General features: G+C 41.3%; 1 protein-coding gene across 5 annotated transcripts in view; it reads right to left on the bottom strand.

The window, feature by feature from the left end:
- TENM1 (teneurin transmembrane protein 1) overlaps positions 1–14,174 on the bottom strand; it is a 647,679-nt gene that overhangs the window by 72,139 nt on the left and 561,366 nt on the right. For all 5 annotated transcript variants that reach the window (XM_087727833.1, XM_087727832.1, XM_087727835.1 and 2 more), the window contains exons 19-20: positions 4,094–4,343; positions 3,462–3,482 (exon numbers count right to left, since the gene is read on the bottom strand). In XM_087727833.1, coding sequence (XP_087583959.1) covers positions 3,462–3,482; positions 4,094–4,343 — 271 coding nt within the window. The remainder of the gene's footprint in view (positions 1–3,461; positions 3,483–4,093; positions 4,344–14,174) is intronic.

Here is a 14,174-nt window from a genome sequence, read left to right as displayed (position 1 = left end):
GCCATTTTTTAAGTGTGTTTGCTTGCTTCCTTGTACTTGTTGACAAATAAATAAATAAATAAATATTTCATCCAGGTGGAGATTATTCCATCTATCTATTTTGAACAATATTGTTAATCAAGGGCCAGATGTTTATAACACATTGTAATGAAAGTTTTTGACTTTTTTTTAAAAAAGTGCTCTTAAAGTTACTAGAGAAGTGGACCAGGATGGTTTAGACCAGGGGTGTCAAACTGGCGCCCCATGGCTCAGATGCATTATGCGCAAGCCACGCCCATCCCAGCTCTGATAAGGGGGAAAACACCCCAAAACGTCACATGACGACAAATTGACCCCGCAAGTTTGACACCCATGAAAGCCGACACCTATACATTTATAACAGACTATTGCAATTTTGGAATGCAAAGCTAGAGGTCTCACAGAAGATAGTGATATATTATAAATTCAATGCTTTCTGCATTACTTTGTATTAAGCAAACCTTCAGAGTCAAATTTCATGGAAACATCTTAATAGAGAGCTGAGGTCAAATAGGAGAAGGCTGTGTCTTAAAGTAACTAATGTCAAGGTAGACTAGGCTGGGGAATTCTGGAAGTTGAAGTCCATAAGTCTTAAAGTTGCCAATATTGGCTACTCCTGTATTGCAAGATGCTCTAGAGCAGGGGGTCACCAACCTTTTAGACCCCAGGGACCACTAAATTCATAATTTTAAATCCTGTGGACCACTAATAAAATCTGCCTAATGACTGGTTAGGTAAGTGTGGCTAGGTGGTCATGTGACTGGGTGGGCGTGGCCAACTTGATGTCACTCACATCGAGCGGCGCCTCACCAGCCTCTACTCGTCTCTCCCCTCCCAGCCACTCCTCACTTGCCCGCCCGGGATCCTTAGGGTCCCAACAGGAAGCAATTGCTGGAGCTAAGTGGCCACCACAAGACTTGGCAAAACAGCTCAGTTCAAATTGGATTTGACCAAGAAGGAGGCTCAGCAGAAGCACCTCACTGAGGACTACGAGCATAGGCTTTCCAAGCAGAGAGAAGATGTGCGGAAGTGCAAGGCCAGGTACCGGTGCCTAGAGGCTTAATGGGCTGAGATAGTACGCCAGTTTCGGGGCATTATGCAGTCCCACTGGAATAAGGCCCTACGGCTCTTTGCCACCAGCAGCACTTCCCTCCAGCCTTCGCCCAAAGCCCCACACCAGGAGGCTGAAGCAGACCCCAAGTTGGAATTTCTGCCCCTCTCCAATCTGCACAAAAAGACCTCGAAGAAGGGGTATTGGACCTGGGTACTTGAGAGACCGCCTGCTGCCAATTATCTCCCAAAGACCCATTAGATCACACAGGGCTGGCCTCCTCCGGGTTCCGTTTACCAGCCAATGCCATCTGGCTACTACCCGGGGGAGGGCCTTCTCTGTGGCAGCTCCGGCCCTTTGGAACGAACTCCCCGCAGAGATTTGGACCCTCACCTCTCTCCAGGCCTTCCGAAAAGCCGTTAAAACCTGGCTGTGTCGGCAGGCCTGGGGTTGATGAGTTCCCCTCCCCTCTCGATTTGTGTCTGTTGGTTATTTTTAAATGCTTGTATTTGTAGTTTTTGTGTTTCCCTTTCCCCCTTTGGGTTTGTGCGCCACCCTGAGTCCCGCTGGGAATAGGGCGGCATATAAATAAAACGAAACCTAAACCTAACCTAAACTCTCTGAAGGAACACAAGCATTCATTGCACGTATCCAGCCCAGGGGCCGTAGTTTGAGGACCCCTGATTAAGCGTAATATAAAAAATGCAAATACTTTTTCTGCAGACTACCAAAATTGTCTCGTGGACCACCAGTGGTCCACAGACTACCAGTTGGTGATCGCTGCTCTAGAGTCCACTTTGTGATAGAGTATAATTCAAAATGTTTTTTTTTGTTCAACAATGAATTCCTCCACTTATTTTCATTTCCATTTTCTACACATCAGACAAAGCTCCCTGTTTGTCCCCCACTGGGGGAAAAAACCTGAATTCACCAATAAGTATTCATTTAAAAAAAAATCACTGCCATGAGGCAACAGATGCTAAACCTTCTGAGTCAAACTCTGAAGACAAATTATATTGGAAAATAGCCAGACAGAGAAAATGTTTTGTTGCTTCTACTGGTAATGGGAAGAACCAATTATAACCTTCTGTTCAGAAGCTGCCTTTCACACAATCCTTTATCTAAGGATTTATTCAGCTGTATCAGCCCCTGAAGCTAGAACTGGGGAAAAGTTTTCAGTGTTGCTTTCCCCCCACACTTATTTATTTTAACTGTCAAGTTCTCATCATTCTACTTACGAAATGTTATAAACTTTCTTCAGCACAGTCTTACAAGTCAGTGACCAATGCTCTTATCCACTTCTAGTTAACAAATTCAATAGGCAGAGACAGTGGTGGGATTCAAATAATTTAAGAACTGGTTCTCTGCCCTAATGACCAGCTGGGTAGGTGGGGCGCAGTAGTCATGTGGTCATGTGGGTGTGGCCAACTCAACGTCACTCATATCGATGGGTGTTTCGCCTCAGCTGTTACATTGTAATAAGGGTTAACCGGAGAGTCAGTTTCTGTAAGCAGGGCAATACAGATTAGGCTAGAAACAACACCAGAATGTTCCCTTCCTGCCTTCCTTACAGTATTAGCCCTGTAAAGTGGAAAAAAACAAAAGGAGATTTCTTCCAAGAACCGGTTCTCCAATCTGCTTAGAAAGTTCACAACTGGTTCTCCTGAATATGTGCGAACTGGCTGAATCCCACCACTGGGTAGAGATGTTCTCTAACATGGAAAGGACCAAGTTCTATATTTTTTAGACTTGGGAAGGTGGGGACCAAGCTTTCATATCATTAACATGCCAAACAAACCAGAGTTGTATGCATATTTTTAAAGAGTAAAGCAATTAACTCTTTCCCTCAATGTATTAATTTATCCTTTCCTCCAAATTTAAATGCTGAGGTTTTCAGTTGCTTTCTATCTTGTTTTTGTACATTTTGGAAAATTCTAATTATAAATAATTCAAAATTATCATTAGTTTTACAGATGAGCCAGGTGGAAAGCCACCTTGGCAATTTTTATAAGGGCCAAGGCAAATTGCTATGTGGTTTTTCAATAGAAATAGTGATAATTTTGATTGCTTTTCCTCAATATTAATTATAGAACAACATTTGGACAGTTATCCAAGCAGATCCTGCACCTGTGGGAATACGCTAGGAGGAGGAGGAGGAGAAAAAGGAAGAAGAAGAGGAATAGGAGGTGGTGGAGGAGGAGGAAGGAGGAGAAGGAGGAAGAAAAAGAAGAAAAGGAGGAAGAAGATGAAGAAGAGGAAGAGGAAGAAGAAGAAGAGGAGGGAGAGGAGGAGGAGGAGGAAGAAGAAGAGGAGGAACAGGAGGAGGAGGAACAGGAGGAGGAAGAGAAAAAGGAAGAAGAAGTAATTGTTCATAAGATCATAATTTTCATACCTGTGTCTGGTGTCCCTGTTTCTTGAATGGAGATTCACGCAGAGGCAAAAGTAAAAAAAAAAAAGAAAGCAAAAGAAAATGCAATAACATAAATATATTAACAGAAACGATCATAAATATTTTAGGCAATTAACATATTAGCCATCCTGCAGCCTATTGAATCTGCATAAAAACCATAACTTTGTGATAAATTTAAAAAAAGTTCCTACCGAAACAGTAGGGTGAGCCTTTAAATACAAGAGCTAGTTTATTTCTCTGTGTTGCGATTCACATTTATCTTGCTAAATACATGTTCAAGAAAGTGACAATAATGAGTAATTATTATATTACTAATAATCTATCAGTGGAACAATTAACCAGAAGTTGTGGATGCTCCATCACTGAAGACTCTTAAGAGATTGGACAGCCATTTGTCTCAAAGGATATAGAGTTCCTTCCAACTCTGTTATATTCTGTGAATAACTGGAGTCAGTTAAATATATACTGTAAGTTGCAAAATATGCTTTGATATGTTATTTTCTTAATGTAAAGTGTTTTTTTTTTGCTTTGGAAAAGAGGAAAGATGACCCAACAGATATCCCTTGTATACCCTTGCTGAGGATTTTAATACATCACTCCTGTGATATTTTTACCTTAGTTCCAGGATGCTAATAGAGTTTCCTGAAGGAAGAAGCCTTCGGACAAAATTGAAATCACCAATATAGATGCTCCCATCGGTGCCGGATGCAAGGGCCACAGGCGCAAACAGTTTGCTGCTGTGAGAAGGACCGTTACAATTGGTGCAGGAGACACTCCTCTGGTGCCCATTGCCCATGACGGTGGAGACCACTGCTGGCTGCTGTGCGATGAATATGTTCTCTCCATTGCCTTTATGGACAATCCCTGTTATTTACAAAACAAATAAAGACACACATAGACCCATTGTCAATTCATAAAGTTGCCATGGTGCAGAAAGGTGGGGGGGGCAGCACATTCCACGCATACCTTCGGCTAGGGTCAGATTACCACAGCAGGCTTGGGAGGGGTGCACCTCATTGGGGAATGTGATTTATGACACAGACTGAGGGGAGGGAAGGAGCAGTAGTAAAGTTCAGCTATAATTCAAATGAGGCTTAGATCGGACTGCAATACGGTATTGCCAAAATGGTGCTCCTAATAAAAGACTGATTATCTTTTGAAACTTGGGTCAAGGCTCATGAACCAATTGGGCCTTCTTTCGGAAACCTGACAGATACCCATAGTCACAACAGTACAATAATAGTTCATTTGATTCTTTCTTCAATAATCTTCAACTTGTGACTATCATTGAACCCAAAATTTCTGTTTCTAAGCAAGACAGTTTTGCCCCACTTTATGACTTGTCTTGAACACATTTGTTAAGTGAATCATTGCAGTTGGTAAGTGAGTAACCTGGCTGTTAAGTGGATCTGGCTTTCCCATTGACTTTGCTGGTCAGAAGGTCGCAAAAGGCTTGCGTGACTCCAGGAAATAGTAAATGTCATAAATATGAGTAAGCTGCCAAATATCTGAACTTTGTAAAAAAGATGTGGAGATTCCAGAAAGAGTGCGGAGAAGAGTAACAAAGATGAGGGGACTGGAGGCTAAAACATATGAAGAACGGTTGCAGGAACTGGGTATGTCTAGTTTAATGAAAAGGAGGACTAGGGGAGACATGATAGCAGTGTTCTAACATCTCAGGGGTTGCCACAAAGAAGAGGGAGTCAAACTATTCTCCAAAGCCCCTGAAGGCAGGACAAGAAGCAAAGGGTGGAAACTAATCAAGGAGAGAAGCAACATAGAACTAAGGAGAAATTTCCTGACAATTAGAACAATTAATCAGTGGAACAACTTGCCTGCAGAAGTTGTGAATGCTCCAACACTGGAAGTCTTTAAGAAGATGTTGGATAAACATTTGTCTGTAGTTGTGTAGGGTTACCTGCCTAAGACTAGAAGATCTCCAAGGTCCCTTCCAACTCTGTTATTCTATTCTATTCTATTCTATTCCATTCCATTCCATTCCATTGTATTCGCATGACCACACGGATGATTTCAATGGTCATAAGTGTAAAAAACAGTAATAAGCTACTTTTTTCAGTCCTGCTCAACTTTAAACGGTTACTGAATGTACTGGTGTAAGTTGAGGACTACCTGTATTAATGTTTTCTTTCAAAAAAGCACAAATAAAGCAAATGAGATGAAAGATGGCCATTTACTTGAACACATCAGAATTCAAACTGGAGAGAGCTGACAAAAGTTGCTGTTTTCACCTATATCTTGGGGTGTGAAACAGCCTCACTCTCTCAGAACCCCACAATGAAGGAGAAGAGCTCAGAAAGAACTTTATGAGCATTCTTTTAAATGTGAATAAGCCTTGTGGTTGTGTATCTATCTGATCAGCCAGACTACCGGCAGAATTCGTGTTGTTATAAATCAGCTTTTAAGAGGCCACAAAACTCCTTCTCGTTTTATAACACAATTAAATACTATCCTCTTGTTATTTGCATGCTTATTCGTCCGATTTGAGGCCCACTTCAGTTCTGTGAATTTTGGCAGTTTATAGAAAATAAAACATCCATGGCATTACGATAAATGTAATTACAACAATAAAAACCATGAGTTTGCTTAAGCAACATATAGCTCTTTCTTAACTATTTTAAAAAAGCCCTCCAGAACAGCTCCATATTCAATTAGTTTCCAAAAAGTCAACGGAATGTAAAAGGATATGGAAATGAAGAAATGAGCAGCAACTGTGAGTAAAACATGAACCTACCCTGGAAGAACAGGAGAGCAGGAGAAATAAACTTCAGATTGCCCTATCTTGACCCTAGTTGGAATAAGAGAAACGTTGTCAAGCTTTCAAGACTGTGTTACCACAGCCAATTACCAGTAGAATTGAATTCTAGTATCTCATTTGATACAGAGCGGCATGGTGGCCTAGTGGTAAAGAGGCTCACCTCCCACTCAGAAGGTTGAGAATTCAATTCTAGATAGTGGCAGACGTTTCTCTCCTAGGGCACAAAGAGAAAATATCTGCTGTGAACTCTGTATGGTGTCAGGAAAGGCATCCAGCCAGTAAATGCTCAGCTCCATCCAATCAATCTGACTCAAATTGCCTCAAATTAAGGGAGTACAGGGTCATAAAAAGGGAGGTTTTTTTTAAAAAATGGTGTCTGTTTCTGAGCTGGCATACTTTGAAAGGCTGACAGAAGATCAGGCCAAATCTCAGCTTCCATGGAAGAGTCTAGCTAGTCCTAGATTTACAAGAGTTTGCTTAGAGACTGAAGTTACACCAGCACTGAAAAAAACTGTTAAAGGAATGGGGCTTGCAAGAATGATCAGATGTTGAAGAAGTTTTGGATAAAGAGATTTAAGAGTCCAGAGATTGAAGGAAGTATGAGAAAGAAACAAAATAACCTCACTTTGATTTGGTTTAGTAAAAGCTGGATCAGAAACTTTGATAGGCTTTCAAGATTCTGTTATTATACCCTACAATAATATAATATTTCTGCAATCCCCTGTGTTATTGTTCTCTTGACCTTTCCTCTCTTGAAGGGTTGACAGAGCCCAGAAAACTTGTCCTTCTACATTTGAAGAAGAGATGAGGGTATCTCAACCCTTCCATGTGGACTGATCCATGAAGCTGAACAGGGTACGTTTCCAAATATATTAGATTATGCCCATCTAAGACTAGTTAGAAAAATCTCTGGTTAACCCTGATTTTTATGCTTTTTAAAAATCAATTAGCAAATAATCCTTCAAGTTGCTAAAATTTTCTTTTCCCTACGAGTAAAGAATACCTAACCGGAATACCTACCTGTGCAGTTAATATGGTGGGGTATATTGTGTGAAAAGAGCACCTTAAAAACTAATCAATCTTAAAAGAAAGGTGAGAACACATTGCTGTTCATAACAGAGTAAATAGAGAAGTTTTCTGATTTGGTTCTCCTCCCCCCCCCCCAAAAAAGAACCATAAGCTGCAGTACAAATCCAATATTCAGCCTGGAATGAAAGCTGACAGATGTGAATGAAAACTCCAACACCTCCTATAGTGTATTTATCTCTGGGATGAACAATTCTCTGATTGATTGTGCTTCCTTTTCACCAGTGATTGAGAGAAGTGGAAAACGTCTTTTTTTCTTTTTGAAAATACTGGATTTCTTGTTTTTATTGTTCAGAGTCTTTATCTTCTAAGGTTGGAGTTCATGATGGAAAGAATATTCCGGAAAATCTATTTTCTCACCATTAAAAATCTTCAGTATGACTAAGTCTTCCAAAGCAAGTGACAACATATCCGTATATGTCACAGGTACAAGGGGGTGGTGGAGGGGGAACGAAAAGAACGAAAACGGTAAGAATGAGAAGGAGAAGAAGGAGAACGACAAGGGGGAGGAGGAGAAAAAGAAGATGACAAGGAGGAGAGGAAGAGGAGGAAGAGGAGGAGGAGGAGGAAGAAGAAGAAGAAGAGAAGGAAAAGGAGAGAAAGAGGAAGAAGAAGAAGAGGAAGAAGAGAAGGAAAAGGAGAGGAAGAGGAAGAGGAAGAAGGAGGAGGAGGAGGACTTGAGGACTGTTGCATATTGGGAGGGACTTGAAATGGTCAGAATAGCTAGCCAATTGATCATTTGTCGGAGATACTGGTAGGTGTGCCTGGTTATGTCCCAGATGAAGACAATGAGTTGTCCTCATGAAGGTCAACAACTGAAAGAACATTTCACTGCTTGTGACAGAAGGATTAACATGCAACCATTTTTCTTCCTTTTATCAATGTGTTTGCTTTGTACTCTACTTTTTCAGTTGGGTTTCAAGCGGCTTCCCTTTTATTTGTTTCATCGTTTTTTCTCTCCTAATTCTTGTGGCTCTTCAGGCTGGAGGAAGAAGACACCCTTTGATCTGATATTTTGTTACCCTTCACAGTTTGAGGGATAATAATTGCATTCGTTCTCCTCTCCCAGCCCGACTGATCTAATCCACTCCTGAGAGATTACATATAACTACCGAAAAGCACGTGTAACATCTATCAAAAGTCCTGCTCGCTGTCTAAATATTGCTTTTGTTTCAGCAGTAGAAATTATCTCCATCATATGGCTAATGAGAATTATGAAAAGTTTATTCAGAATCGTGGCTACTGCAGATTGAAAAACCCAGACCCCAAACCCTCACAGCTTCAACCTTAAATTGTCTACCATGGACCTCACCCCATTCCTAAGAGGTCCATAAAAGGGGGGGGGCATGCATAAGCACACCAGCGTGCCTAATGTCCCTGTCCTCCTGTCCCCATTTATTTGTATACATTTTCTTTATTCAGGTCCATGTTCATACTTTTACCTGCTTTCTTGTACACGTTTGACAAACTAATAAATAAATAAAATCTCAGTGAGAAGTCTTCCATCTCCTTCTAAATTCATTAGAACATCTAAACTGCATTAGAAGATGCACCTCCATTTCTCACGAGCGAAATAAAAAGTAAGGTTTCCATCGCATGGCCCTGTATTGAAAAGCTTTTCCATCAAATAATGCATGTAATCACAGGTAAGTAGAACTCTTAAGATAAAACTTTCTCTTTTCTTTTTATCATTCCCCTCCCCTTCTCTAATACTATGCTCCCCACATATCTCAAGAGGCCTGCATGACACTAAAACTGCTTTAGTCTTTAAGAGCTCAAAACTTCTTACCAAGAACGGTATATAAAAATTCTTGACTTCTATATTGTTAGGATGTAGCTTTGCCTTCAGCTATCAGTATATCCTTGCCGTTAAGAAGATGGATGAACCATGCTTATTAGCTTTAGAGCTGTAAAGTGCCCTATTATTTCACCAGCAAGGTGCTTTATTTATTTACCTGAGCCTTGCCTAGCTCTTCTTTTCAACTACTGGTAACAAGGAATAGCTTCAACTGCAAAGCATGAAATCCCAAGGGATCTCCACAGTAATACGCCCATGGCTTTTGCAAGCTACAGAGAAGTGATGCATCTACGTTCTCTAGACTTATCACAATCACAGTCTTACACTAGGATTGTCACCCCAGGCGATACTTAGTAAAAAGGGGTCATTGCAGGAACATTGATGAATTAGGACCATGAATGTTTCATGGGCATCTCCAAAAGTCTTGAAAAGCTGCCTAGAAGTTCCGAAAACAGGGATACCTTTAAACTCCCAAGTTCCAGAGTTTTCACTGCAGGAAACTTAAAATGTTGGCTCCTGTTTTGTAGCCTATAGATCAGGGGTGTCAAACTTGATTTCATTGAGCGCCATATCAGAGTTTGACCTCAGGGGGCCAGGGTGGGTGTGCCCAGAGAGGGCATGGCCAGCTTGACGTCACTCATGTCGGAGGTGCCTGTGGCAACCCGAGCACTTTGCCAGTGAAAACGGGCTCCTAAGCTCCATTTTCAGCCGCAACGGCCTCCTGCAGCCCTCTGTCAGTAAAAACAGAAACCGGGCAGACAGCACGTGGCCGTCCCATGCTCCGTTTTCACTGGGGCCAGTCCTTAGCTGTTTCCAGGGAGATCTAAGCACTCCCGGGCCTTGAGTTTGACACCCCAGCTATAGATACATCACTGTCATTGTCTTCATCATATCTGAAAGTTACAGACTGGTTGGCATTTAATGTCAGAGATAAAGAACTAAAGATGGAAATAACATTTATTTTATTTTATTTATTTATCAAATGAAAATTACAAATTCTAAGGAGCAAAATGAAAAACATAAATAAAATGTGACAGGGACAAGGGGCATGCTAGTGCACTTACACCCACCCACCCCTCTTAGGAATCTCTTAAATATGAGTGGAGATCCACAGAAGTTAAGTCAGGCTTAAAACTGTGAAAGTTAGTAGCTGAAACTACTGAATCGGGGAAGATATTCCAGATTTTGACAACTCTGTTCTAAAAATTGATATATTTTTTTACAATCAAGTTTAAAGTGGTTTACATTAAGTTTTCAACTTATGGATGAGAAACAGGGAGAAGGTGTATAGTTCTTGGAATGTCTTCCAAATGTATAAGAGCAGCTTGGCAATAGACCAGGGTGCTTAAGTTAGTAAGAGATATCTTCCCTGGCACTAAAAAATCCACAGAAATGACAGGAAGAGTTGGCTGTCTTCTATCGCTACATGAATAAAGATATTTCTATCTTTGTCTCAGCCATAACAGCATATAATTAGGAGACCCAAAAGCTGGCTTGGCTTGAAATATGTAGTTAGGGGACAAAGATTTTGCTGACAAATGCCAATAAAATAGGGTGGAAACTTGCCTTTGATACCAAACATTTGTTTGCAAACTGCAAAAATAATTGTGGGAAAAGTTCTTGTTTGTAAATAAAGATGGCATTTCAGCTTATTTTCCTAGCAATTACCTTGACTTATGACCACAATTGAGGCCAACATTTCTGTTGCTAAGTGAAACAGTTGTTAAATGAATTTTGCCCCATTTTACGACCTTTCAGAAGGGGATCACATGTGCCTGGGACACTGCAAACGTCATAAACATGAGTTGCCAAGCATATGACTTTTGATCACATGATCATGGAAATGTTGCAACATGAGAAACAGTCATGTCACTTTTTTTTCAGTCTCATTGAAACTCCGAAAGGTCACAAACTGAACTGTTGTAACTTGAGGACTACCTGTATATACCTGACACAGCAAACTGTTTAGATAAAGCAGCTGAAAACTTTGGAAGGAAGGACATTTGCAATTGAAAAAAAAAATCATGTTGAACGCATTCCTTCATGCCAATACGAGTCAGCCTAACTTAAATGCAGTGATATTTTCAAAGCTGGAATCACAGCATTAATCATAAACAGATTGTTTTCCCTCACTTTGTCTTGCTCTTTTAGAAGAAATTAAATGGTGAATAATTCATGACTTTCCAGCTAATGAAATTTAAGAACTTCTTGTTTATCCCAGTGGTCAAATTATGGGGGGAAGAGTCAGGTGGGATTATAACTTTTGATACTCTCTTCCTAATATAAAAATAGTTGAGGACGGGACATTGCAGAAAATAGCAGAATTGTCTCTCTGGACTAATTTAAGTAGGACTCACTTTTGGGAACTAAAAATGATGGTTTCAATTATTCAGTGGTGGGTTTCAAATCTTTTTAGAACCTCTTCTGTATGTGTGGCCTGTTTTGTGGGAGTGGCTTGCAGGCCATGTGACCGGGTGGGAGTGGCTTGCCAGTCATGTTGCCGGGTGGGAGTGGCCAACTTGTAAAATGTGGTGAAACTCACTTAACAACACTCTTGCTTAGCAACCAAAATGTTGGCTCAGGAATTCTGGCATTGAAGTGTGCAAGTCTTAAAGCTGTCAAGTTACAAGATCCTTGCACCCCTAACCCTTTAGGAAAAAACCGCCAGCAGCGTTCAAACTTGACAGCTTTAAGACTTGTGGACTTCAACTCCCAGAATTCCTCCTCTCGCTCTTCATCTTGATGATGTGCGGACGGGCAGGGGGAGGGAGCTGGAACCGGTTCTAAACGCCACGGTAGATTTGTGGAACCTCTTCTATAGAAGAGGTTAGAACTGGCAGGAACCACCCCTGCAATTATTTCACATCTACCTCACTTCATTTCCACCCTTAGGTTCACCCTATTCGGTAAAGTGCTGGCAGCGATATTTCAATCTTGCTAAGCAAATATTTAATTCCTTTCTGAAATGAGATATTCCTGTTAAAAATGGTAAGAAAAAACAGAGGTAAAGTTGTAAAAGTTACCTAACTAAAACAGACTTTCAAGATATTGCTAACTTGGAACGTATCCAAAGAAGGGTGAGATTTTGAATAGGTGAGACATCTAAAAGGAAAGCAGGATCTGTGAGGAATGGCTGGCAGAACCAGGTTGTTTTCCTGAAGATCAAATGATTTTAATTCGGGGCTGCCACAAAGAAGAGGGCCAACCTATTCTCCAAAGCACCTGAAGGCAGGACAAGAAGCAATGGGTGGAAACTAATCAAGGAGAGAAACAACTTAGAACTAAGGAGACATTTCCTGACAGTCAGAACAATTAATCAGTGGAACGGCTTGCCTCCAGAGGTTGTGGGTGCTTCACAATTTTTAAGAAGAGATTGGACAACCATTTGTCTGGGGGTTGGACTGGAAGACCTTCAAGGACCCTTCCAATGCTATTATTCTGATAAAATGAAAGAGGTGTCTTCAAATGTCATAACTCCACAGTAATTCCAATTTGATTTGTTGTTTCATTGAACCCAGAGATAGAAATTATAGGAATTTTTTTTCAAATAATCATTAAACGGTCCCCGCCCCCCTCCGCCTCACAATCAGGAGACTATGAGTTCGATCCTAGATAGAGGCAGATATTTCTCTCTCTGAGCACAATGAGAATATATCTGCTGAAACAATCTCCGCATTGGTGACAGGAAGGGCGTCCAGCCAGTAAACGCTCAGCTCTATTCAGTTTCCCAAGACTTCACCCTGCAAGGGATTACGGGTTTTTAAAAGATGATGATGATTGGATTTTTTTTTTTAACCAATAAGGTTTGTTTGCTACTGCAACAAATTCCTTGGGATGTCCTATATGTTGTTGTTCTGACCTGGGCTTCCTTAGAAAGCAAGAAGCAAAGTCCTGGTCCCTGCAAAACCTCTTTTATTTACACGACTGTGAATTCCTTTCATTCACAGCAAGGCTTAGCAAAGAGTGTTTCCAAGGAATGTTTATCCACACGCACCTTATCTCGTTTAGAGTGCTGCCAGATAACTACCGTAGTTTCCGAATGCAGGGCAAGGCAACACTTGGCACAGAGTCTCTTAAAGTCACACAGGGAACATTCCACTCTTGAATCGACTGAATGAACAAATTATTTCCTGCAAAAGCCCACTCCCCATTTGCTCCTTTTTTGTTTCCTATGGGAGGGGCCAATCACCTTCAAGGCGTGGCTTTACTCTTAAATTCACCCTGCTTTCTTAGTTGTTCTTGTCTTCTGGCAGCTCTGCACATGCACACACTGGGAACAGGCTCCATCTGTTCTTCTGTCTCACTGCTGTCTAAGTCCCTCTCTGCCTCCGATGCAGAGCCCTCGTCTGAGCTTACCTCAGCCCCCAGGACTGGCCCATGTCCCTCCCCAACCTCCTCACTGTCCGACTCTGCTGGCTGCTGGCAGGCCATAACAGTTGTTTCCTGAAAGCGCTGAAGCAAAAACTAGACAGACCTTTATCAAAAGGCAAATTATGTACATGCGAATGTTGTCTGGAGTAAAAGGCTTTCGAGGCTTTCACCAAGACTATCATGCTAGGACTCTTGAGATGAGACTAAAAATCAAGATTTCAAAATATGCAGATGTACCGGTTTTCTACTGATTTCCATAACTCATGGAAACAAGACTTCAACATAAATCATAATTTAGCACCATCTATTTATAAACACTTGCTCCTGGGGAGGAAAGCTATGGCAAATCTAGACAGCATACTAAAAAGCAGAGACATCACCCTGTCAACAAAAGGCTATGGCTTTCTCAGTTGCAATGGATGGCTGTGAAGGCTGGATCATAAGAAAGACTGAGCACCAAAGAATTGGCCTTTGAACTCTGGTGCTGGAGAAGACTCCTGTGAGTCCCTTGGACTGCAAGGAGATCCAACCGGTCAGTCCTAGAAGAGATCAACCCTGACTACTCTTTAGAAGGCCAGATCCTGAAGAGGAAACTCAAGTACTTTGGCCACCTGATGAGAAGGAAGGACTCACTGGAGAAGAGCCTAATGCTGGGAAAGATTGA

This window comes from Thamnophis sirtalis, unplaced genomic scaffold (assembly GCF_051295495.1).
Source record: "Thamnophis sirtalis isolate CommonGarterSnake01/CBP01778 unplaced genomic scaffold, rThaSir2_p1.2 scaffold_13, whole genome shotgun sequence".
NCBI lineage: Eukaryota > Metazoa > Chordata > Lepidosauria > Squamata > Natricidae > Thamnophis > Thamnophis sirtalis.
The sequence above is the reverse complement of the archived record's forward strand: the minus strand, read 5'-3'. Positions and strand labels throughout refer to the sequence as shown.